At 45.1% G+C, this 26,245-nt stretch overlaps 1 protein-coding gene across 1 annotated transcript in view; it reads right to left on the bottom strand.

Moving 5' to 3' along the window:
• NIN (ninein) overlaps window positions 1-19,337 on the bottom strand; it is a 112,258-nt gene extending 92,921 nt beyond the window's left edge. Inside the window, exons 1-3 of the mRNA XM_055131317.1 lie at window positions 19,198-19,337; window positions 18,707-18,756; window positions 10,589-10,792 (exon numbers count right to left, since the gene is read on the bottom strand). Of these exons, the coding sequence (XP_054987292.1) occupies window positions 10,589-10,771 (183 nt within the window). The 5' untranslated portion in view covers window positions 10,772-10,792; window positions 18,707-18,756; window positions 19,198-19,337. The remainder of the gene's footprint in view (window positions 1-10,588; window positions 10,793-18,706; window positions 18,757-19,197) is intronic.
• Window positions 19,338-26,245: the final 6,908 nt, after the last annotated feature.

Here is a 26,245-nt window from a genome sequence, read left to right as displayed (position 1 = left end):
GAGAGAGTCCAGTTTCTGAGTGCAAGGTAAGTCTGGGAAGTGCGCTGAAGGGGAGAAAGCCGGTTGGTAGGGTCTCTGGTAAATGACCAGCCCCTCCCTGGCCAGTAGAGTGGAGAACAGTGGCAGTTTCACGATATTTAGTTTTCCAAGATATTCACAGATGGGCTTCAAGGTTTTGAAAATGAGCTTACACTTGCTAGGTCACATTTTAGAAGCAAAAGGTCTACAGAATATCCTGAGGATAAACTCAGAGGGTTGGGTTTATTTTGTTTTGTTTTTAACCATCAAACAAAGACTATTTCTTCCCTACCCCACAGAAACCTCTGACAATCCACAGAAATCTGCCAAGCTGATTAAGACTATTGGGGGAGCTTTGTCTCGCACATGGATCTTTATGAAACAAAGCAGGCGAGTAGATAATTTCCAATGAAAACAAACCTTTGACTCTATCCACAGAACTGAGGCTTTCAAATGGCAGGGTACAGGGGTTGGGGGACAAGGGGTAGCGGGTAATGGGAAGGATCTGATGGCCCTGAGGGGCAGATTTTAGCACCTCAGAGCTGTGCAAGATGGGGTGACACTGCACCCCTACAACACAGACATGCATACTCCTGTAAGTCACTGTTACCACAATAAAAATTAAATAATAAAAGAAACTTTCTTTTAAATAAAGAAGATCTTTGTTTTCCTATTCGCAGGGGTAGAGATACAAAACCCTCAGCTTTCAAGAGCAGTAAATTTCACATCTTGGAAGAAGCTAGTTGCTAACAGAGGCAGGTGACTGCTATTTTTCATCAATGCTCATGAATACTGATGTGGCAGAAAAGCCCCTCAGGGCCCAACCCCAACCAAAATGTTAATAAATGCCCTCTATTGTGGAGAAACATGCATCAGTGGACTCAACTTAGTTTAGCAACTGGAATTCTTAAGTACATTTTTCTCCTCCAAGGGAGTTTTACTATTGTATTATGTTAAAATTTAGAAATCCTCACAAAAATGTAATGCAATTAATTCTCACAAGGCAATAAGCTCCTGAGTTGCACATACCCTGGCTGGAACCTCCTCATTTGAATGATAATTGCTGCCATTCATTTTGCAAGCATTCCTGTATCTCATATGCCTCAAAGGGCAGTTTGATGCAATGGGAAAATTACACGACTGACTAAAAACACACATGACATTTAAACTAAATTAACAGGAAGACTAGTCAAGTGCTATTTTTGGTCACATGTCACCCCTGCATAGTAGAAATTTACCTCACCACTTTTCTTCTCCAAATTTTGTATGAATGTTCTTTTAGAAACACAAATCTTTTCGATAAAAAGAATGTAAGGCTCACATAAGAAACAAAAGATGTTTCACACCACCAGGATCTCGCAAACAGGAAGCAGAATTGGGAACCTGATGTTGCACAAAGTTATCTCCTGCAACTGTGTGGAGGTCAAATGCATGGAGTTTCCATGTGCAAGCAGCAGTACTTCCAACAGGCCCAAAAAGAGCTCAGGCCAGTGTTCAACAAAGCGAGCTTAGTAAAGAAGTTTGTCTTTAAGTTTGTCCTGCTGCTGTAATCACCCTGAGGAGGTCTGTACCTATTAATACAAAGGGAAGTCAATAAAAAAGCGTATTTAGTGTCAGCCACATGGGTACGGAAACAAGCACTATCAGAAAGCAAATGAAGAGAAGAATGCCATTTACAGCATCATTTAAAGAAAAGTGACCAAAAAATGCTGACTATTAATGAAAGATATGGTTACAAAATCTTTTATTTGGGGGGATGCTCCCCAATTGCACTTGGAGGCCTAGGGTTAGTACTGGTAATACTCAGCCATGAATCTGATGGTTTGGTTTGCAGGCCCAGTGGTGCCAGAGGGCATGAGAACCACATTTCTGGCGTCATGTGGCACATATATGCAAGGCATGCCCGCCAGCCCTTTGAACTACTCTGGTCCTGAAATATTCAATTTGTTATTACTTTAAAATTTGCTATGGGGATCCACTTGGTGTAGTGTGAACCTACTAGTATTCTGGGGGCTTTGTGGTACTAGGAATCCAGCTGGGCCACACACATGCAAGGGATGTCCCACCACCTGAGCCCATGTCCCTGGCCCTGAAATCTTAAATAAAGCATTCAGGCCAGAGTAGCTGAGTAGTCATTTACTGCAGAAAAGTGGAGGAGGTAAAGGCCATTTTCTTTTCTTTTTTTTTTCTTTTTGGGTCTCACCCGGTGATGCTCAGGGATTACTCCTGGCTCTGCACTCAGGAATTACTCCTGGCAGTGCTGGGGGACCATATGGGATGCTGGAAATTGAACCCGGGTTGGCCGCGTGCAAGGCAAATGTCCTACCTGCTGTGCTATCACACCAGCCCCAGCCATTTTCGTTTAACTTTTAAGTCTTTTTTCTTTTTCTTTTTGGTTTGGGACCACACCTGGTGGCAGTGCTCAGGGATCACTCTTAGCAGGGCTCGGGCACCCACAGGTGGTGCTGGGGATCAGACCCAAGTTGGCTGTGTGCAAGGTGAGCTCCTTACTTACTATCTCCCCCACCCCCGCCATTTAAAAAAAAATGGATCTATAAAACCCAAAGTAACTGTACAACACTGAATTGCAAGACTGAGCCAAGGAGCCCCGCTGATAGGCAGAAATAGAGACAAACTGCCGCCACATGAGGTTTTTTAGCAAACATGTTCTCTACACAAATGGGCTTTTCAGAAAATCATTAGTGGCATGCCCATGTCCATATTAAAGACTCATGCTGGGTGTACAGGGGAAGGAAGAGAGGAACATACAGAGATATGCAGAACATGGTGAGCTAATTAGGCACCTGGATATGATGCAATCCAGGTCGGTCCTCACCACAATCTTGTAAGGAAAGTATTACTTTCCATTAAGCGGAAGAAGATATTGAGGCTAAGCGTCTGAGGACAGCAATGGCCATATAGTCAAAAGTAGCCAGGGTTCATATAGAATCCTGGTCTGACTTCAGGTCTGCTCTGTTAGAACACTCTCTTGATGTGGAGGTGTTGGAGGAGGTGAGAGAAAATGAGATTCCTTTTTATCTACTTGAAGTGTGAGGGTTAAGGAGATATGCGTTTTTATACAGAGACTGGGAAGTCTGAACACCCATACCAGAGATTCTTTGAACTAATTCTCTCACCTTGGACAAGTAACTATTCTGGTTCTAGGTTGTTCTGTCATACTCATGAATGCTACAGGCTTAGATTGTGATGGAGTCTCTGTGCTCCCCCCATCCAATAAAAACTGCCTCATCTCACATAGGGCCAGCACATCTTTGAAAGGCAATAGGTAAAAGAGAGTAATGAGAGTGAATTTGGCTGTAGGGACTGCCTTGGACTCTGGCAAAGGGAAAACTGTGGTCCTCAATGATGCCTTCATTGACCTCACATACATGCTCTACATGTTTCAGTGTGACTCCACCAATGGCAAGTATAATGACACAGTCAAGGCTAAGAATGGGGCAGAAAGCCTGTCTCCATCTTCCAGGAGTGTGATCTCTCCAACACTGAGTAGGGAAATGCAGGTGCTAAATTTCAGGAGAGCTCACTGCTGTCTTTACAATCCAGGAGAAGACTGTGGCTCATGTGGAGTCAAAGGGTCACTGTCACCACCTTTTCTACTGATGCCCCTTGTGTGTTATGGGCATAAACATGAGAAGTAGGACAGCTCCCTCCAGACTGTCAGCCATGTTCTCTGTACTCCCAACTGCTCAGTCTCTCTGGCCAGGGCCATCCAAGATAACTCTGACAATGCAGAGGGTCTCGTGACCCACCATCATTGCCACATAGAAAGTGTGCATGGCCCCTCTGGAAAGCTATGGGTGATGGTCAAGGGGCAACCCAACATCACCTCTGCAGCCACTGGTGCCACTGAGGCTGTGGGCAAGGGCATCCCAGAGCTGAACTGGAAGCTGGCATGGTCTTCCTGTCCTTATACCCAGTGTCAACCATGGGTCTGACCTGCTGCCTGGAGAAACTGCCACAGACAATGACATCAAGAAGATAGTGACGTTGGCATCATGGGATATTTTTTAACTGCATTTTAAGTTTTATTATAAAAATGCACACACAAAAATGGTCCAAGGCATTAATTGGTTCTTTTCGCACTCAGCTCTTGTTCTAGAGCTTTGACTATCTCTATAAGTTCCTTCCATCACATCACATAGTCCTCCTTTGTCCTGCTGGGCACTGTGTCGGCTATTTTTACCCTCTTTCATGTGTTTGTGCTGACTATGCCTTCAAAGTTTGTTCCAACTGCTTCTATTCTTTAGTTGCCCTTGGGGTGAAGCCTACAGGGACCTTTAAATCCTTCTGAAGGTGCAGCAGTATTTATTTGACACACCCCATGTTTTGGGGGGTTGTGTTTTACAGGGAACACATCTGGTGGTATTCAGGGGCTACTCCTGGCTCTGTACCTCTGTACTCAGGGGTCAATCTTAGAGGTGCTTGGGGGACCATCTGGTCCCAGGGATAAAGCCTGCCCCTGCCTCCCCTGCATGTAAAGTATGGGTTAGGCCTACACGCTTTCTCCAGCCCTCATGTTCTTTTTGGAATTTATCAGGAGCCTTTAAGTTGATGTCATCTCTTTGATGTGGATTAAATTTTTGAAGACCATTGGCTCTGCTAATAACATCTTTCACAGCTCTTTAGATTTCAAGAGCCAAAGTTACTTTTGCAATGAGTCTGACAAAGTCCTAACACAAACTGGAGCAAGTCTTATAGTCTTTTAATCCTGTGTTCCTTCCTATATACAGGAACTACAGACCCTTAGAAGTTCAACACAACTCCAAATGAGACTGTTATAAAGGGTGTGCGTGATGGGCTACTCAGATGATGATCACAAGATGAGCATGGGGATCAGAACAAGTCCCTCACCATTTCAGGTTAAACTCTAGTGGCCAAACAGTAAGGGACAACAAAGGTTTAGATATTTAAGAGATGCAATGAGAAATATTCCCACCATTCCCTCCAACACTTTCAAAAAGCCTCAGATCATTAGTATAAAATGGGAGCATGAGCCTGGCTAGTTATTAAGCACTATTTGGTGATGAAGAATAATTTCTGCATGCAGAGAACAAGTCTGGATAATCACTACCGGGAATTATTTCTGCATTTCTAATGGACTTTTTAAATGGTTAAAATGGCGTGAAAGAAACCCTGAAAAGCTTAATGAATTGGAAACAAACAAGCAAATCTGCCATAAGAAACTGATCATGACCATTATAAAAGAAGCCAAGGCACCTGAAAATGGAAAGTAGAAAAGCTAAACTGAAATATGTGTATCTGTAGAGCTATCACATTTTAGAACTAAAAATTGCAAAGAGCCTTTATTGGCCCAAATCCAGACATCTGTGGACTTTCTGGAAACCTATGGGGAGTTCTGCATCGTGTGGCCTGTTCTGATTCTAAATAGTGTCAGGGACATACATTGCTTCACCATCCACAGTCCTATTAAAGAATACAGCAAGGAAATGCTTCAGAAACTTGGTCAGGGAGTCATTTGTCCTTAAAGTTGACATATTCCACTCAAAAAAAAAAAAAAAGAAAATACATTATTTTAAAAACTGGGTTTAACTAAAGATTTCAAGAACAAGGTATATTATCACTTCTGACATTTTGTATAGACACTTGTAGAAACACTTCATTTAAAACATAACAGAGAGCACAACACAAGAAATCTCTCTGGGCCCCATACCAGGCCAATTTCGCTGGGGCACCCCAGATGGAGCAGGTGCAGTCTCCCCGCCTACTGCACCAAGAGCTCCCACAAGCACAGCCTAGGTATGCAGGTACCAGGACTAAATAAATCTCCAGCCCATCCCGGGCTCTCCGCCTGCTCCAAGGCCTAGCTGTCACACCCACAAGCTTTCACCAGGTGCCATCTTGGCACACCAACAGCCCTGGTCCAGAGACTCCCAACTGAATCTCCAAATGGATTAGTGCCCTACAGAGATGTCTCGGAACCCAATTACCTACAATCTAGGATCTCAGAATCACTTGGCCACAAAGCGGCTGCGCAAACTCTCATGATATTCAAAATGAGCAATGGAAAATAAATTATCTAGCATCTGCCCTTGGCAGGCAGGCTTGAATGGTGGGGGGAAAATTTAGGCAAAACATAATGCCCAAAAGTAGAGAGAAAGTATTGTGGAAATTATCTGCCATAGAGGAAGGGTGAGGACTGGGGGAGGGGGAGGATACTGGGGACATTGGTGGTGGAAAATGTGCACTGGTGGAGGATGGGTGTTTAATCATTGTCTGGCTGAATCTCAAACATGAGAGCTTTGTAACTGTATCTCACAGTGATTCAATAAAATTAAAAAATAATAAAATAAATAAATAAAACGTAATAGAGGTTAGTTAGCCTTGCCCTGACTCACCCTGGTTCCATCCCCAGCACCACACAGATCCACTTAGCATCTCCAGGAGTGAGTCCTGAGCACAGGGCCAGGAGCAGTCCTGTTGGGTGTGGCCCCCAAATAAAAAAACAAAATCATGGCATGAAAGAAGCAAGTACCCTTAATTGATAACTGCTTAGATGAAAAGTTGGTTTAATTAAAGAATCAACATGCTGTTTGTATTACTTATTCCTGGTGCTACAATCTGGGCTATTACCTGACAAGTTCTTCAGTATACAGGAGTTGTCTGTCATGGTAAGGGTCCCAGCCCCCTGATTAGTACTTAACCAAAAACAAAGATATAGATGGAGTTCTTTTGATGACCTAGCAGGGAACACAAGCTGGTGATTTCCTCTCTGCTCAAACCAACAGTTCATGATGTTAACGCATTTGAAATACTTTTACAGTAACTACCATGATCAGGCTTTAAGTTATACTACAAGATGACACATATTAATTGAAACGTGATTTGGGTGTTAGGGATATCTTATTAGTAAAATGCAAGAAAATGACAAGTTGATTTAAATTAATTTAACAATTATTAAAAGAAGCATTAAGTGGGGCTGGAGCAATAGCACAGTGGCTAGGGCATTTGCCTTGCACACGGCCGACCAGGGTTCGATTCCCAGCATCCCATATGGTTCCCTGAGCACCGCCAGGAGTAATTCCTGAGTGCAGAGCCAGAAGTAACCCCTGTGCATTGCTGAGTGTGACCCAAAAAGCTAAAAAAAAAAAAAAAGTGAGCCAATGAGATAGTACAGGGGTTAAGACTTCTGTCTTGTATGTAGCTGAGCCTGGTTCAATCCCCACTACCACGTGGTTCCTGAGAAACACCGAGTGGGGTTGGAAGTGGGGTGACCCAGATGATTCCTGGCACCACAGGCCTAAGCAACACCACATTCTCAGGCTGACCCCACTGACCCCACTGCTGACCCAGTGAGTGAAGAAACACCACTGGGAGGTGGGGAGGAGGGAATAGTATGGTGAGTAGGGCACTTGCCTTGCATGTGGCTTACCCAGGTTTCACCCCTGGCACCCCATATGGTCCCCAAAGGCCACCAGGAATGATCCCTGAGTGCATAGCCAAGAGCAAGCCCTGAGTACTGCCAGGTAAATCCCAAAAACTAAAAACAAAGGTGTAAAAAGGAGCATGGTTTGGGTGCCCCCATGCTCCACTATGCAAAAGATCTCAGTTATTGAAGATGGATTTGGATTTAAAAATCTGAAAATATATTGTTTTGCTTCTCCCTTCCCCCACCCCCCAAACTGCCAGGGATTGAAGGTAGAGCCTCATGTACAGGGCATGTACTCTGCCACCTACCTAGCTACATCCCAGGCCCTCATCTTGTTTCTGTTCCAAGAAAAGGTTATTTAAATTGGGCAAACCCCAGTGAAGGGGAACCTGGATATTTTGTTTTACTTAAAAATTATACTGGAGGGTGGGGGGTGGGAGAGAAACTTGAGACACTGGTGGTGGGAAATGTATACTGGTGAAGGGATGGGTGTTGGAAATATTAAGTGACTGAAACTCAGCCACAAACAACTTTGCAACTGTATCTCACTGTGATTGAATTTAAAAAATTAATTAAAATTTAAAAAAATGAAAATTATACTCTTGGGTCAATACGGACAGGGAGGTTGAACACTGGGACAATGATAAGGTGAATGGGCAATCTGGATGAGGATGTGGTGCTGGAATGTGTTGCGTATAAAGCCTTATCACCATCAGTACTATAAACCATAGTGCCTCAAATTTTAAAAAATGTGCAGCTGAAGAAAATTATACTCCTTAAGTTTTCAAAGACAGGAACTGGAGAGATAGTACAGTGGGTAAGGTGTTTGCCTTCTATGTACCCAATCTGGGTTCAATCCCGGGCATTTTATATGGTCCCTGAGCACCGCCAGAAGTAATTTCTGAGTACAAAGCCAGGAGTGACACTGAGCATCGTTGGGTGTAACCCAAAAGCTTAAAAAAAAAAAAAGATTTTAAAAGATAAAATTTAAAAAATAAACGTTTAGGAGGTTTATGTATCCAAGTGCAAATTTAATGGAAACCTTTAGTTTATAATAAACAAAATAAGTTGTACCCACATTTTACTATTAGTAACATGCCTCAGCCACATAGTAATAAATTCAGATTTACTATACTACTATTTCCCCAATTTAATTAAATCAAATGCTAATTCTATAAGGTTTTCCATATATATCACGTAAAGAGAAGATGACTGGCATTAAAATAACTTACAATTTTATAACCTGTGATCCCTACTCAACATATTAAGAAAATGACAGTGCTTAAGAGTTCTCCAGTGAATTCTACAAATTTTTTTTCTTCTAATTTAAAATTACAGGCCATATAGAATATCTTAAGAGCATATGGCTAGGTTTATGTGATGATCTACGGAGACTAATTCCATTTCATAAAAAATGCAAATTTAACAGTAATGCACTAATTCATGCCAACTCTGCTCTGAAGACAATCACCAGGGACCACCCAATGAAATCAATATGCACACATCTATTTAACTTTTATCACAAGCTCACTAAGTAAATATCACACTGTAGACCACTTAGGTATTTATTATTCAGAGGCAAATAGCAAATGAAGAAAGCGTGCTGGTAGTGTCAAGTCGTTAACAAATCAATCAATGCCCCTGCTTGATTCTGCCAAATGAGGCTAAAGGTGTGCAACATCTGGAGGAAACTGTTAATCTTCCACCCAGGAATATGCTGTTTACAGCAGAGGGCAGCAGTTCAGGCCAACTCAGGCAGACTCCAAGACAAGAAAGATCTCAAGGAACCAAAGTTGTATTGTCTTTCCAGACTTTAATAAGCAGCTAAACTGATCACTCTTCGATATTATTACTTAGCCTCTGAAAGGCTGAGATCCTCAACAACGTGAGTGGAAACACAACTCTTCAGGGACTTTCACAACATCCAAGATTAAGGCAGAACCAGATAACCAGGTAATGCATTAGAGAATGAATGGGAAATGGTTAAATCTTCAAAGCTCTCATTTCTACTGCTTTTAAAGCAAGATTTCTAGTAGTTATAAGGGATCAGTTAATCTCCCTAAAGTAACTAAGAATTGTTCCAGTGTGGGGAGACAGTTCTCAATTTTTCCTTGAAAGAGCCCTACTGAACACCATGTTCAAGCACCTAGGACTATCACCCTTCAAACATTAATTTCAGATGATAGCTCCTCCAATCTGTCTCATCCCAGTGGGCAGACAGTTCTACTTACACGATCAGAGTCACCTTACATGAATGGTAAAAGACAGTGAAAATGAAATTAAGAAAAGGAACTTCAGTCACTGAGATAAAGTTGAGCTTCACAAGTACTTCCTCAATTCCCACCACATGATAAAAACCACTCTCTACAAAGGATCAGTAGTGAGGGCAATGGAACTCAAAACACATCACTTTTTCCTCTTGCTCGTCTCCAAAACCAACAGCAAGACTGAACTCAAAAACATACATGCGCCACTTTTCAGTGTGAGAACTGAGAGCAGCATCAGGTTGGTGCAATCACACATCCTTCCCAATAACCGCAGACAGAAAATGGGATGGATCCCTTCTAACCTTGGATTCATCTCAGACATTCTCTGGGCAGAACCAACTTCTTATGAACTGTACAGGCTGACATGGGCACATATGTCTGCTTGTGCAGAGTCTGAAATGAACCCACACTGGATTTACTTACCCCTCTGACTTTTTTGTGGAAGATATAATAATCACCTCATACCAGAAAACACTCACAAAAGAAACCACTTTATCAGGAATAAGTTAGAGCAGCAATTTGCCCACTCGACAAATGGTGCTTTTCATACTGCATTCTTTAGAGAAACCCTGGTCTCCTCCATGGAGGAGGATGACTGTGGAATCTACAGAATGACCCCAAAGAGCGGAGATGACGCATATCCTCTCCATTCTCCCTCACTGAGTGCTTACAGCATGCCCTAATCCCACCAGCAAGAAAGAAAGGAGCCCTCCCTGGTCACCTGAGCAGGTGGCACTGCTACGGTGAAATCCCTTGACATTGTCCCAGTCACCAGGATACCGTGTAAGGAAACACACAGCCCAGCTTTCAGAAACAAGTTGCAACACCTGTGGCTGTGGCCGGCCCTACCCTCAGCACCCCCATCCCCTCCCCACCAGCTATCCTGCCGCCTTACCCTGCCCAATAGGTTGTCCTGAAGCAGCGTCTCTTGCAGCACTGGTGCCACCTCCTCCAAACTCAGCATGTGGCAGAGGTCAGTGAGTTCCTCCTGGCCCAGGGACCCAGTGCCCGTTGTGTCAAAACTGTCAAACAGCTCCTTGAGTCGGGCCTCATGCTGGTCCTGCTCCACCTCATCCATCCCATAGCCCACCGCGTGCACCTGTGCAGGGGACAGAGATAAAGATCAGTCAAGGGAGCATCCGGGGTCCTACCACCACTAGCCCCAGCACCCCCTGGGAATGCTCCATGGGTCTTGGGGCTCAGCAGTCAGTCCACAGAAGAGATAAAACTGCGCAGCCCACAGTTGTCAAACCTGCAAAACCCAGAGCTCTCCAGGCTGTGCTCACCAATGTACACACACACACACACACACACACACACACACACACACACACACGAAGATGGGCGGTGCTCTTCCAATGCAAGATGTACAACGTTTATCTAAACAGGTCTCCCAGAGGGCAAAAGGCCACTTCTGATATGCACTAATGGTTAGTGAGCTCCCGACTGGCCCAGAAGAGGGCATCTGCAAGGCATGGTGGGGGTGTCATCTCTGTTGGTTCCACCTACATGTACCCCATCACAGTTGGAAGAATACAGTAAAACGCTGAAAAAAATATCTGACATAAAACCACCTGCCCACTGACGAGGCTAAATGCCTCTTACGTGATATCCCCCAAAAACAACTCAATTAACCTCACTGGTACAGCTCCATGAGGTGTGCCAGGAATATTCCCCAAAGCTCACTTTAGTCCCTGGGAGCTCTGGTGATGCTTAGTTGCCTAGATAAAGGAAAAACACGACTTGCATCGTTCAGATGGTGAGACTGTCTGGATCAAATAGATCCGCAGGGAACCTCCAGAGCCAGAACCTTCTCATTCCGAGCCACCCTGAGGTGTCTCTTTCTTCTCTCCACCTAGACCTTGTATTTTTCCACCTTCTCTGAAATAAGCAAAGATAGAGTCGAATGTCTCCAAATCACTTGGGCCGGAAAAATGTACATCTAGAAATTCTAGAAACCTCACACTTAAAACATAATATATGTGGGGTTTGTAGGTTCTGGCTTAGACCTACGGTGTTTAAGGTGCTGGGTTTTCCATGGAAAGGCAGAGGTGTGCACTGCTGAGAGGCACCTTCTTCCTGATGCAATGGAAGCCCAACTCACTGTTATACCCTTGAGGCAGTGACCTCAGCCACCTGAAACAAGGCCCCTTCACTATAAAGGCAGCACCTGAAAAATAAAACATGTATCTGGCCAACACATTTTTACTCTAATTGAAAGTGCATCACATGAAATCTCCCCAGGTAGCAAAACAAAGTATACAGAACAATACTGTCCACTGGTTGTGCAATGCAGTGCACATCCTCTACCATTTTTTTTTCCATCTTGCATTACTGGGTTGATACACCCCCTGCATCGTATTCCCTTACTCCTCCAGAACCATCATTCTACTGTTTCAAAGTAGCACCTTTCCAAGTGCTGGATCAGGAATAAGCTATGAGCACAACTTGGTGCGGGCCCAAACCTAATAAATAAATAAATAAATAAATAAATAAATAAATAGAAGGATAGATAGAAATATCTCTGGCTTAGAGGTGATATCTAGAGAACCAATTACTAGAGGAATCACTCAAGTTCAGAGGCCAAATGCGGCCAGCTTAGTAAAACCCAGAGGCTTCCATAAACCAAGCACTGTGTGGCTGCCTTTCCACAGACAACTATTCAGAATATTTCAGTTCATGACTGTTCAAAACAAACCCTGACTGTCTACAGAACCAGGTTCCCTCGGAATATGGATGGAGCCAAACAGCTGGGCCACATCACTCAGTTTTTCCTGAAGTGACCCCCATCTGGTCGCAGTGCTTTTCTAGAATGGTCTTCCTCCTAATTATCAGTTTTCCTAACGTGGAGGTGCTGTTAGCTCTGGCTTCCTTCCCAGGGTTGGTCTGTTGGGTTAACTAATCACCATGCAAATGTTTTCCAAATTAAATTGAGAGTGTTACATAAACATCAAAGCATCAGAAAAGAAACGCCAAAGTGGCAAAGAGAGCCACAAAAGTTAGGCATTTAGACAAGGCCAAGTTTGGCTAGTGAGACTCACTTGAAATCCAGCAGTTAATCATCAACTAAGATCTTCAGAGAACCCCCAGAATGCTCTGGGGTTTTCAGGGTTGCCATAGCTCTCAGGCTTGCTCTGCGCTTTACTGTCCCTTGGGCTGTCATCTGATCATCTTCTAAAAAAGCCAGGCTATTCTGTTTTTGCTTGGCTCGACATGTGTTTGAAGCTCGAAAGTGAAAGAATCTTAACATGTTCTGTTTTACAATTCTTCTTTTGAGGGGTGGGGCTTTGTCCATCTAAGGCCATCACACAGGATCCTAAGACTCACATGGTACTGAGCAGACTGACCTCACCCGGGGCTTTTGAAAAGTAGCCACGCCCTGTTCTTTGTGAATTCCTCGGAGTTTCACTTTATCAAAAACCTCCTTCATTTTTTAGCAGTTTTCCTTTTTTTTTTTTAAATATAACTTTATTTCCCCTCCCTCACTCCCTCCCTCCTTCCCTCCCAAGAACTGTACTTAAGGAAACACTCTTTTGAGTGAAGTGGAAAAACACTTTTCAGAAACAAATGATCCTATGGAACATCCAGGAGATATAGTGACAAGTTACTGGCCTTCCTCTGGCACAGAATGCACTTCTAGTCATAGACATCAGTCCCCAAAAGTTCATCGGAAATTTCATGTACAAGAATTCTTACAAAAAATCCACTTGACAGAACCATCTTTACAGGCAAAGTCCTCAAATTCTATTTCTTTGCTATCCATCCCACAGAAAATTGTCCTTTACACCAGGAACTCAGTAAATATGAACTGACTTAATGCAGCCTTCCTTGAGTGGAAGCTTACAAAAGTGAGCACATGGTGGCTTTAAAATACCAATTTCTTCTGCACACACACCCCTTATGTACTCATCCAACCTTCTTTCAAAGGCGCTTTCAACCTCAGACACAGCCAAGCAGAGGGTGAAAGTCAACATTCATAGCAAAACTGTAGAACTACCGATAGTTTGATTTCAAGGAGCTAGTAAGTTAATCCAAGGATTCACAAAAGTCAAAAAGCTTTAGCATTTTTTTTCTTTGCTAATGTGACTTTGGAAGAGAGTATGTACCAAGACAATTTCCAAAGTTACTGAGCTTATGGAATGAGAATAATAATATCCATCCGGGAGGGGTGCTCTGAGGATTAAATATGGCAAGCAAGTGAAAGTAGCTAATCCAGAGCAAACCACCAAGAATTTACTAAGCACACAGGGGTAGTTTATAGTTTATACAACCAATCACTTATAGATCTCACTTCAGAGCGCAAAGCAGGAACAGAGAAATACCCTAACAAGGGTGTGCATTATCTCATTACTAAATGATGAGAACAGCAAGTGATCAGCTCTTTAAAAGTAAATTACTGGTAAGTTAATGTCAAACAAAAGCTAAAATACAGTTGGAAGTTAAGAAAAAAACTTAAAAATATCTAAGTTTCAATGATAAATGGGCTGGAGTGATATCACAGTGGTAGGGCCTTTGCCTTGCACGTAGCCGACCCGGGTTCGATTCCTCTGCCCCTCTCAGAAAGCCTGGCAAGCTACTGAAAATATCTCGGCACATGGCAGAGCCTGGCAAGCTACCTGTGGTGTATTCAATGTGCCAAAAACAGTAACAAGTCTCACGATGGAGACGTTACTGGTGCCCGCTCGAGCAAATCGATGAGCAACGGGATAACAGTGATACAATGATAAATCTATCCTGTGTTAAGTACTTTACATATATAATCTCATTTGATTTTACTTCTTTAAGCTAGATCTTATTCTTGTTTAAGGTGCAAAAACTTGCTCCCTGCTTATATTTGGCAAAGAGTTCCCCCAGAATGCTGGAGTGAAAGTTGGGCTTTAAGTGATACATCCTCCTTCAAATTGCAAAGAATGATTCCAGGTTCCTAAAGTCTGCCCCAAACCTACACCTCTACTCAGCACCCTCCTTCTCAATGAAATAAATGGTCAGAAGTCTTTACAACATCTTTGGACACACAGGTACAAAATGGGCAGTATTTCAGAGTGCTAACTGGCAATAGTAAAATGAGAGGCTGGTGCATAGAGCCATCAATCAATCGACCCAGTTCCCACTCATCACAAGAACTATTCTGAGCATCTTCCTTCCAAATAACTCACAAGAAGGCTGTCAGAACACACAGACCCCAGAGGGGCTGGCGATTACAGATTTGTGCTGTGCTCCACTCTGTAGTGCAATAGTGGCTGATGAAATTCCAGTGCCAGCAGGGTCTGGGGAGAGCAGAGGAGATGCAGCTGGAGTAATGAAGACCCTCATACGAGGCCCACATGAAACATACGTGAACTTGTGAACTTTCTAGCATGTGAGGTAGAGAAAGGAGCCTGTAAGAATGGCTCCCCATCCAAAGGAAATGTCTGTTCTGGGCCAGAGGGAGTGAAAGGGGACAAAATCTGGCAAAGGAAAATCAAATAATAAATATACACAATGCCAGAGCCCCAAGCCCGGGTCTTTTATCTCCCCTCCAGATGGCCCAGCAGCTGAACAGCTCCACCGAATGTCTGTGTGCCCCTCTTGGCACCCTGCTTTCCTCGTGGATCATAATAGATACTCTGCGATCAGTGTTCACACAGAGCTGTTGGGGGTCCATGGATCAGGCAATGACCACCAAGGAACTAATTTTGTTACTTTATAACGAAAGAGAAAAACTGGACAGACTGGGCTTTTCTCATTCATGTCTTTCGCTTTTCATCATTTGGCAAGTCACAGCCTTGCATTATCATGATCAAATTAAAATGTTTATTTTTTTCATTCTTTTCTGCAAACTCATTGCTGTAAAGATTTTTTCAGGCTGACCATATGGGGCTAATTTCATTATGAAGTAAAATTATGATAAGGAAAAAATTCAAGTTTAGCAAGAGAGTAATAAACTGCCCAATGTAACATGTCTCTGTATTTCTGCTAAAAACAGCTGCTCAGCAGACTATCAGAAGGCCTCTTCTCTTCTCAGACAACGTCCCACTTCTAGCTATATACCAAAGCCAACAATAGTTCTGTTCTTGTACCACCAAGCAAGTCCAAAGCCTACATGCAACTGCAAAGGAAAAGTCACATTCAAGAAACTGAAAGTTAGCAAATAAACTTTGCTAACTACTCTATACAAACCTAATACAATTATCACCCTTCCTAAAACATGAATAAGCATTTGTATTTTACTATCCTAAATGAAGCAAGAAATACAAGTTTTTGTTAAAGTTTATAGATAAGCACATTGCCCAGTCAAGTAGTTAACTCAGGAAGGCTGGAAGAATGAAATAATCAGCTTAGCACATTGTGGATTCAATAACCTATAATCAGTTATTAAGTAAAATTACAGAAGTAGAAAATAAAACTACATATTTGTTACTTTCTTAAAAGAAACTGTTGACAACCACTTTCACTTCTTAAGCCATGTTACTCAAATTAATTTAGAATGCCTGCAACTAAGAGTGTAGTTCCCTGGGGTGGACGCTACTCTTCTCACATCTGTAAACATTATTTTCTCAACTTTGTATTTTATTAAGTGAGCATTAGAATATAAATGCTTTGTAAAATTTTTAAGTAAATGACTAATTGTAAATAGAAACTGCAACAAGAAGCAACCTAATTTCAAAGTTGCTTGTTTGTATGACTTCATAATATTTTTTAAAAATTATTTATAAGTAGGGCTGGAGAGATAGCACAGCGGGTACGGCGTTTGCCTTGCACGCGGCCGACCCGGGTTCAAATCCCAGCATCCCATATGGTCCCCTGAGCGCAGCCAGGGGTAATTCCTGAGTGCATAGCCAGGAGTAACCCCTGTGCATTGCCAGGTGTGACCCAAAAATCAAAAAAATATATATTTATAAATAGGATAAAACTATCTTTCTGCAGGCTTCAAAAAGTCTCTTGATAAGCCCCCACAAACAGATGTACATTCAATAGCCAGATTTCAAGCCACATAATTTATTGGCTTACAAATGAATTGGCATTCATAAAAATAAATCTCCTGAAAAGACTTTAGGCCATTTGAACCCCTCTAAAACATTTCAGCTAAATGTGCCAATCCATTATCAATGTAAGACAGATAAAGTGTATTATCATTATCAACATAAAATGAAAATCTCAAAATTGGTGAAATGTTAGTTTAGAAAGTCATTTGCAATGACATTTAAAACAGTCTTCTGGAGCAACATTTGACTTATGATAAGAATACTGCCTATTAAATAAAGATGGGCTGCTCTGAACTCATTGGAGCCCCAATCCTCCCTCCCCCCACTGTGACAGTTAACATCTTTTGATATTAAGGGCCATTACATATCTAAAATCTTTTTTCAAAAGGAAGAAAAAAGAAACCCATGCCATTTTGACTAAGTGCCTATTAAAATGACTGATCTTTGACATTTTAATGTAGAAACGGAGCTTTGATGGCTTCCTTTTTGTTGCCCCCTGGAAAGCCTTCTCTTGCCTTGGCATTATCTTTGCTGATGGCCCACTCCATCTGGCACATCCCAGAGTCCTACCCTTTATCTGTGCTCTGGTTCAGATTGTTTTCATCTGAAGCAGCACCAGAGATCAGGTGAAAATAAACAAATCTGCAGCCCAATTCTGCAGTTCACTTCAGCTCCCTGAGGATGCTGACAACAGCTGAGGAGATCATATGAAATCAGATTTACAGCCCGCAAGTTGAGGGTGACACATGGCCTGGGAGTTTTCAAGCCCCCTCCATGAAAGAGCAAGATGTCCCCGTATCCCAAGTCAGACGCCAACATGGTAACTACTAGAGAAGACAAGATAAAATTCAGCTGACATCGAAAATGAAAACACATTTCTTTGCAGGTTGTCATGCCGCTGGAAGCAAGTGAGATAGATGTTTTATGTCAATAGGTTTAAGGGAGCCCAAGGGAGAAATCTTATATTCGGTCTAGGGAGTTGATTCCATGTGCCACAATGGACCTGATCAAGATTCTAATGCTAAAAAGCTCCTGGGTCTGTGACAAAAGGCAGCTTTGCAATCGGCTTTGGTGTCTCACACATTCAGGAATTAAGGTGCATAGAAAGCCTATCTCAAAGAAGCAAGCAGAAGACCTCAGCAGCTAACCTGTTCAGAAAACTCTCCCCAGCTTCTGTTTTATTTTTCCAAACGGTAATCGGAAGTCAGGATTGCTTCCCTTTTTTTTTTTTCTTTTTCTTGTTTGCTTGTTTTTATTTTTTGGCCACAGAGAGCTTCACTGAGGGATCAATCCTGGAATGGCATAAGGGGCTGTATGCGATGTCAGGATGGAACCAGGATCACCCTGTGTGCTAAGCAAGGGCCCTACCCGCAGTACTATCTCTCTCCAGGCCCCCAGCTTCTGTTTTATTTCCACTTTAACTAGTCTGGCATGATTGGGGAAACGCCTCTTCCCCATCTCTATCTTCCCTCAACTTGGCAGCTCTCCTTAGGAAAGCGCAACAGTTCTATGCTTTGAGGGGGGCAGGTTTGAGGGCTGCAAAAGCCCCTAAAGGGGCTTGGAACCTTCTCCCGCAACACTCCACACTTTGATCCCGCTCCTCTAGGAATCACCCTCCTGTCATTTACTCTTCGCAGTTTTGGGGAAAGACAGACAGACAGACAGACAGACACACAGACACAGACACACAGACACACAGACACACAGACACACACACACACACACACACACACACACACACACACACACACACACACACCACCCCTCTCTACCGCTTCCCAACTTAGCAACCGAACAACCAACACCCCGTCCGCCCCCTCGGGGATGCAAGTCGGCTCGAAACCAGCCCGCGACAGCGGTTGCAGCCCGAGGCTGCGGGCAGGCAGCAGGCGGGGTGGCCCGGCTGGGGCTGGGAGGCGCGGCCGGGTCAGTGGCGCACGCGGCCCACGTCCCCGGCAACCTGGGGTGAAAAGGCGTCCCCGCTCCGCGCACCCGCGCACCCCCGCAGCCGCACACGACCCCCACCCCGGTCCCCCGCCCCCGCCTACCTTCAGTCGGCGTCTGGGTGCCGCGCGGCCCGCCGGCCGCCTCCGGCGCTCTGCAAGGCGAGGGGGTGCGCTTTGTTAGGGCGCGGCGAGCGCCACGGCACTTTGCAGCCCGCGCCGCGGTTCTGGGCGCGCGTCCTTCAAAAGGACGCGACGGGAGAGCCGCGCGAGCGTCATTTCCATATGTAAGGGACTCGCGCGGAGCCCGGCGCGGCTCCGGGGCCGCCTCCCCGCCCCCAGCTCCGCCCGCGCCGCCCCCTCCCCGCGGGCTTCGGCGGGAGCATCCTCCGGCCCCCGCAACCCCATCCCGCCCTCGGGGACACAGCGCCCACCCGGGTCCGGAGCCGCGACTTGAAATTGAAAAAGCCGGGAAACCGGCCGCCCGTCCCTCCGTCCGGGTGCAGGGGTCCGCCCCGGGCCCCGCCGACGGCGCGGGGACCCCTCGCGGGAGGCCTCGGGGCGGGGGGCGCCGGCTGCAGCTGGCCCCGGCTTACCGCGTCCGGGGGTTCAGGCGCCCGACGCCGCGACGGGGCCCATGACCGCGGGTGCACGCAGGCTGGGCGGGCGGCGGGAGCGGCAGCTGCAGCGCGGAGCGGACGCGCTCAGGTCCCCGCTCGGCCGCCGCCACCCCCAGCTCGCGGCGCCCGGGGAGGAACCAGGCCCGCGCGGGGAGGAGGAGCCAGCGCGGCTGCAGCGGCGGCCCGGGCGCGGCTCCTCCTCCTCCTCCTCCTCCTCCTCCGCCTCCGCGGCCAAGCCACAGGCATAGCCGAGGGAGGAGCCCCCCGCGGGGTTCGTTCTCTGCACCCCAACCCATCCCCCTGGTTCCTCGACGGGGATGGTGCCGCGGGCTCCTTGGAGCGGTTGGATAACCCGGCCGGGAGGCTGCGATTCCGAAACCGGAGAGGGCAGGACCAGCGGGGCACAGGGCCCGGTGGCTCCCCGCGCGCCTCGCTCCCCTCTCCACGCTCACCCGCATCTCCCTGCACCCCGACAGCCCTCGCCTGGTCCCGGGAAAATGAAGGTGGGGGCTCGGGGTCTTTCTGGCCTCTGTCCTCCCCAGATCTCTCAGTCCATGGGCACCCGCAGTTGCCCACCTAGTCCTGGAAAGTGCCCACCCTAGTGTTTTGCGGGTAGATGAGACCCCGGGACATCAGTCACACTACACTGAAATCCCCTGCAGTTCGTTATACCTGGGCTAACTAGCTCCGTGCTCGTTGCTCTTCCTCTACTGCCACAGGATTCCACCCTTCCCACTGCAGCCTTTACCCCTGCCCCAAAGTCTTCACGGTTCCGCGGTCCAGTACTTCTAACCTGGTGGTAAGCAGGAACTCTAGGTGTTGGAGTATAGCTCTAAACATTTTAGGATAACATTGGTTTATCCTTCCTCCCTTGCCACAGGGAGCTTAGGTTTAAGCGCTGTGGAGACACTCCTGCTCTGGAGACACTCCCAGTCCTCTGTTTATCTGTAAACTCTTCTCTGTGCTCTCCTCCTCAATCAGTTAATCACCTTTTCCTCTAATCAGATTCTGTTAACTTGTAAGATCAGATCCTTCTAGAACATTGAACTTGTATTGTAAGCTAAATATTGCTGTTCTCTCTTTTGAATAGCTTGCCTTAAAGCAATGTCCTTTCTGTATGGACACAGGAAGACAGTTAATATTATGCTTTTGTAACTTGGGAGTTGATTGACTCCAATAATATTTACTCATGGGTATCTGCTTTGTTGACTCAGTTGCCCTTAGTTCCTAGCACCCCAAAAGCAGGGTCCTGATGAGGGACGGAATGGACCCAGAGCGAACTGTGAGCTACCCTGGCATCGAAATGGGCCAGGCCAAAGAGCCACAATGCTCAACTATAAGTTGAGGGCATGATCACAGACAAATGCTGTCATGATCCAAAGGTAACAACGAGACTAGGACCCTGATGGGGTTAGGAAGATTAACCTGGCCTGAGGACTATGGTCTGGAATGTATAGTGAGATGTCATCAGGAAGAACCAAACTTTATATCTCTTACTGTGCTCATACATTGCTAGAAATATTAGAAGTAGATTTACTACAACTATTTAAGTGGATTACTAGCTGAGGAAAGAAGAAAGTGACACACCCTTGTATGGATCCCACCCTTTAGCAGATTTTCTAGTAATCTGGAGTAACCTTCTTAGATGAGATTTTGTCCTTGAGGAATGGTCCTTGAGGATCATTAACAAATAAACAAATGTTTATTTGTTAATGTTCCGACTCACCTTTGTGTTCCTGCCCTATGTGATTGCTATATAAACTAAAACTGTAGGAGAAGTAGGGGAGAAGACACAGAAGCAGAGCACAAGGCAAAAGAGAATCAGGGAGTCATTGGAGCAGGGGAAAGAAAGAGGACAAAGCAAGTGAGAGTCAGAGGCAGAAGTAAGGGTCAGACTCAGAAGAGTCAGAGTCAGAAGTGAGAGCGAGAGGGGGAGAGACAGAAGCAGAAGGGGAATGGAGATTGGAATAAACTGCAATTGATACCGACCAGCCTGGCACTCATTCCTTCCTTCGCCTGCCCATCTCCATCAGCCTCCCTGTGGTGGGGGAAGTGGCTCGAGGCTATGGAATGCCGGCAGCTGGAGAGATAGAGCCCTGCTGCCCTTTTGTAACTACACATCTATGTCCCAGCCCAAAAGAGATGATAAATGTATCGCCCTTGAAGAAGGAAACTCCTGGTTATGCTGACCCCTTGTCTGCTTATTTCGGCAAGAAACAGGAGAACCACTCCTGACCATGGAGAAAACAGGGGATCGACTGGGAAAAACATGGGGGTGTATTGGCAGTTCTGGGTGCTGGCAACTTCACTTAATAGGATGTTGCTCTAAATTTTCACCACAGCTGCAGATATCACTGCATCAGGCGGAAGAAGAGGAAGCTGGGCCTTAGCCCTCAGGGAGCCTGCCCCAACCACACAGTTAATGCTAAACAGAGCTGGATTCAAAAGCAGTTCACACTTGGGACAGAAATTGCAGAGAAACAAATGAACGCAGGTGAAATGGATAGCATTTGAAGAAAGCCCTAGGATTATTTCATGTGGATTTCCTGGCTGTGGTATTGTGCTACAATTATGCCAGAGTTACCTTTGGGGGAAATTGTTGGGTAACAGGTCTGTAAGAAATATCTCTAAACGCCTTCCTTCCTGCCTGCCTTCATTTTTTAAGGGCGGGCATGGAGGGCACTGGGGAGGAGACAGTATTTTGGGCCACCATACCCTGGGATCACTCCTGTCAGTGGTGACCATACGTGATGCTGGGGTTTGAACCTGGGTCTGCCATGTGAAAGGCAAGCACCTAAACCCGTGTATTGTCTCTCTGATCCCTGAATTATTTGTTACAGTTTGTATGACTCAATACTTATTTCAAGATAAAGATTATTCTTTAAAATCAGTCTTATTTTAGAATTTGAACTTTTTTACAATGTGCACCTAGAGAATAAGAAAGAGCAGGATATGGGACCAGTGATGAGGCCCCAGTGCTAGAGTATCCCCTGGCCCACCCAGTATGTCTAAGGCCCTGAGTCAATCCTTGCGCTGCACCCACTCCACACAAGCCTGTGGGAGCTTCTTGCCCCCGCACCAACCATACCCACACCTCCAGGAGTGGCTGCCATGACAATGAAAATAACATGAAGAGGACTGGGGTGACAGCTCAATGGATGGAAAGCATGCCTTGCATGCAGAAGGCCCAGGCTGACACTGCATATGATACCCCAAACATCCCTACGAACAACCCCTGATCCCCAGTGGCTGTGATCCCCAAAGGAAAAAAAAGACATAAAAATTAAAACAGAAGAGTGGGTCATGGTCCCCTCTTCTTGATTAACGCTCTTGGGTAAGTGCACGTGGATACACATGCTCTGAGATCCATGCTTCAGTCCAGAAACAGTTACAGCACACAGACATTTGTATTATGTGTTCAGCGCATAGCTAACCTATTCTCAGAACATTTACATAGGTTTCATCTTATAAATAAGATACCAGGGAACTAAAACAGTTTTAGGAGATAAAAATGAAGCTTTTTTTTTCCCCCTCTGCTGTGGGAGCCTCGTCCTACTTACGCCTTTCTAAGCTTTCCTTTTAACCTGCAAGTATCGTTAAGGATGAGCCTGCTTATTAGGTTAAAGTAGAGATTCTCGGGGGCTGAGAATGTTGGCGGTGGCATATCTCCATGGAAATAGACCAGAATTGGCAAGAGTTATATAATTTGAAAAATACAGGATTTTCTGTCTTGAGCGGAGTGAAGGAGTAGTGTTAATTCTGGGTTAGTAAAGGGATTAGAACTAGAAATTAAATACAACCTCCAGCCAAAGCTATAAAAGAGAGGAAAGAATAGGGCTTGGCTGCTTTGTGATATACCTTTGCAGAAGCAATCCAACCCAGGCAGATAATGTAACACAATGTGCTTGCAATTTAGGTTGCACAGAGGGCAAGGTTAATCTTCCTCCAGACTAATCACTGGAAGAAAGTAGTGGTAAATTAGAGTCTGGCAATAAAATGAAAGAGACAAAGACAGACAGAGAAGGCCTTGCACATTTCTTGGACTCAATATCCATCTTTTTTTTCCTGGTCAGAGAAAGTCTCTAGCTGTTGCCAAACTCAGTTTACTATCCTCCAAAGTCACAGTCGTTATATGTTATTTCTTACTCTAGAACAGTCAAAAATGCTATTCACTCATGCCAGAATTCTCAACTTCTCCAGAAAGTCTTTATTAAATACATTTATGGTTTCTTTGAACATTTGACTTTTTTTTTTTTGGGGCTTTTTTGGTCACACCCAGCGATGCACAGGTTACTCCTGGCTCATGCACTCAGGAATTACCCCTGGCGGTGCTCAGGGTACCATATGGGATGCTGGGAATCGAACCCCAGTCGGCCACGTGCAAGGCAAATGCCCTACCCGCTGTGCTACCACTCCACCCCTTCTTTGACCATTTGTGCAAAATAAAATGGTTTTCAGTTAAATTATAGAGCTGTATATGGAAAGACCAATAATGATAGCTATTCATCAAGGGTCATCCTGTCTATGGACTCTCAGGGTAAAAGAGACCATCATTAGATCCCCAAGGTGTGAAAGGGAGGAGGGGAAACATGGGTTCCAGGCAAGCAAGTCAAAAACTTGAAGTCTCTAAGACAAGATGCTATTTGGTAGTAAGAGCCCAGTACAACTTAGTACCAACATCTTGTCACTGTAAGTTGGTAGTAAGACTTGGGGGGAAAAAAGAGAAACATGCTAGAAATGAATGGTAGAGGGATAGAAGGAAACTGTCACCTCTGCCCCTGAAGGATATTCATTGGAAATTAGGATTCTTTCATTTTCCTTGCTGGAATTAAGGGGGTTGGGATAGGCACATTCAATTTGTGAATTAATTTGCAGGGGTAGCTCCTAAAGCAGTGCTCTGAAGGTCTTAGAGCCATTTAACAATTCTTGGTCAAACAGATCAGACAGTTCATTGTAGAGTCAGAGGATGTGGTGGTATACTGCTGGGTGTTCCAGTGCTGGGAACCACCACAATGCCACGGGACCACAAGGTGCTTAAGATCTAACTGGCCTGGCCCCTGTAAGACATAGACTATAACCCCTATATTATCCCCCCCTCCTGACCCCTTAATTAATTTTCCTAAATAATCATTGAACACCTGCTCTGTGACACTGCCCTGAACGTAATAAGCAGCTCTAAAGATACATTCGCTTTGCTTTTTGCCCTTGAGGAATTTACCATCCTCCCTGCAGGAGTAGAAGAAGGCACACATGGGGGAGTAAGGACTGATGTGAGGTGGGTGGGAGATGGGACGCTTGGGTCAGCAACTCCAATGGGGGACACATCCTTGTGATGTGATGGAGGAGAGAACGATGGTCTTTCAAAATTGAAGCTTTCAGGGCTGGAGCAATAGCACAGTGGGTAGGGTGTTTGCCTTGCACGCGGCTGACCCGAGTTCGATTCCTAGCATCCCATATGGTCCCCCAAGCACTGCCAGGAGTAATTCTTGAGTGCATGAGCCAGGAGTAACCCATGTGCATCGCTGGATGTGACCCAAAAATGCAAAAAAGAAAAAAATTGAAGCTTTCATCAATCTCTTTTGTTCAGACCCTAGCTCTTTCTTGACATAGCAGGTCTTCCTAAATCTCTGCAAATCTGCTCTTCCTCATCAAGCTGGCCAGCCAACCCCCACCAGCTCTGCTCCCATGTGCACCTACCTCTGCTCAACTTCCGGTGCAGCATCTCAGTGCTGATGCACCTCAGAACACATCTCTGTTTGCTGTTCTTTAGTTGACCCGCTCATCTCAGGGCTCAGAAGTTACTTCCAGCCATGCTTAGGGGAGTCAGGGATTGAACTTACGGCTCCTAAATGCAAAGCCTGCATTCCAACCCATTGAGCTCTCTCTCCCATTCTGAACACTCTCTTTGTGATAAGTGAGACATGTGACTATTTTCCAATACTCTCGCTGAGAAGAGATGTTGCCTGTGTATGTGGCGAGGCAGAAGAGGTGCTGGGTATCTTCCTTGGAAACTATTTTCTTAATGTGGCTACAATTTGGGAATATTCCAGTGTTCTAAAGACTTGTGCTACAGCTTCAGCCAATGGACTGGAAAGTGAAATTTTACCTTTGGAAGCACTGTCCTTCCTTTTCTTCAGAGTCACTTATCCTCTGATGAGTGGAACATGATGTGTCATTTCTCCAGCCAAGACAACTTGAAATATTCTCAACTCTGGTACACACACAAAAGAAATTAGAAGCCAGAAACATTTTTAAACAGTTCTTTCTTATGAAAATAGAATGTGGGTCACATGTGAATTCAAACATTTCCAGAAGTCACCTGAAGCAAAACTAAAGGCAAACAAATGAAATTAATTTCTCTATTTCTATTAGCCCAGTAGACCCTTCACAATGTAATTCACCATATAGCCAATATAAAAAGTATTCCTGGGTTGATTTGCTTTTGTGTTCGTACTAAGTCTTATTGTGTGTTTGCTGCACATCTCCACTCAGACAGTCACAGACGCTGGGGCTGCTCCATCAGAAGCAAGAAGGGATCCTAGAGTCATGGAGCTCTGTCTCATTACGAGGCGCTGGGCTCCTGGGCTTGGTGCTTTGCTCAGTTTCTCGTCATGAGTGTAGCATATCCCAATGCTGGGCCCTGCCCCCTTCCACACTTGCCTCCTCTGCAGGCATATGGGCAGCTCACACAGCTGCTCCAGCACGAAATGCTGGGTTAAAAGTAACATTTAAGACAACCATCCTCTAAAATCTTTGGCTCCTAAAGAACAAAAACAGATGTTTAAGGGTCAGAGAGATGGTATAGGGGTTAAAGCACTTGCCTTGCAATTGGCTGGCCCCAGTTCTCTCCCTAGGACTGAGCCCCAGCAGGAGTGAGCCCTGAATAATGTGGGTGTGGTCCAATCCCTCACCATCCCCTATATTTTCCAGAAGAAAAGAACCAATTCCATGTGTTTTATTTATTTTCCATGCCATGGATGCTCGGGATATTTCAGGCTCTGTGCTTAGGAGTGACCTCTGGCCA

This window comes from Sorex araneus, chromosome 3, assembly GCF_027595985.1.
Source record: "Sorex araneus isolate mSorAra2 chromosome 3, mSorAra2.pri, whole genome shotgun sequence".
Lineage (NCBI taxonomy): Eukaryota > Metazoa > Chordata > Mammalia > Eulipotyphla > Soricidae > Sorex > Sorex araneus.
The sequence above is the reverse complement of the archived record's forward strand: the minus strand, read 5'-3'. Positions and strand labels throughout refer to the sequence as shown.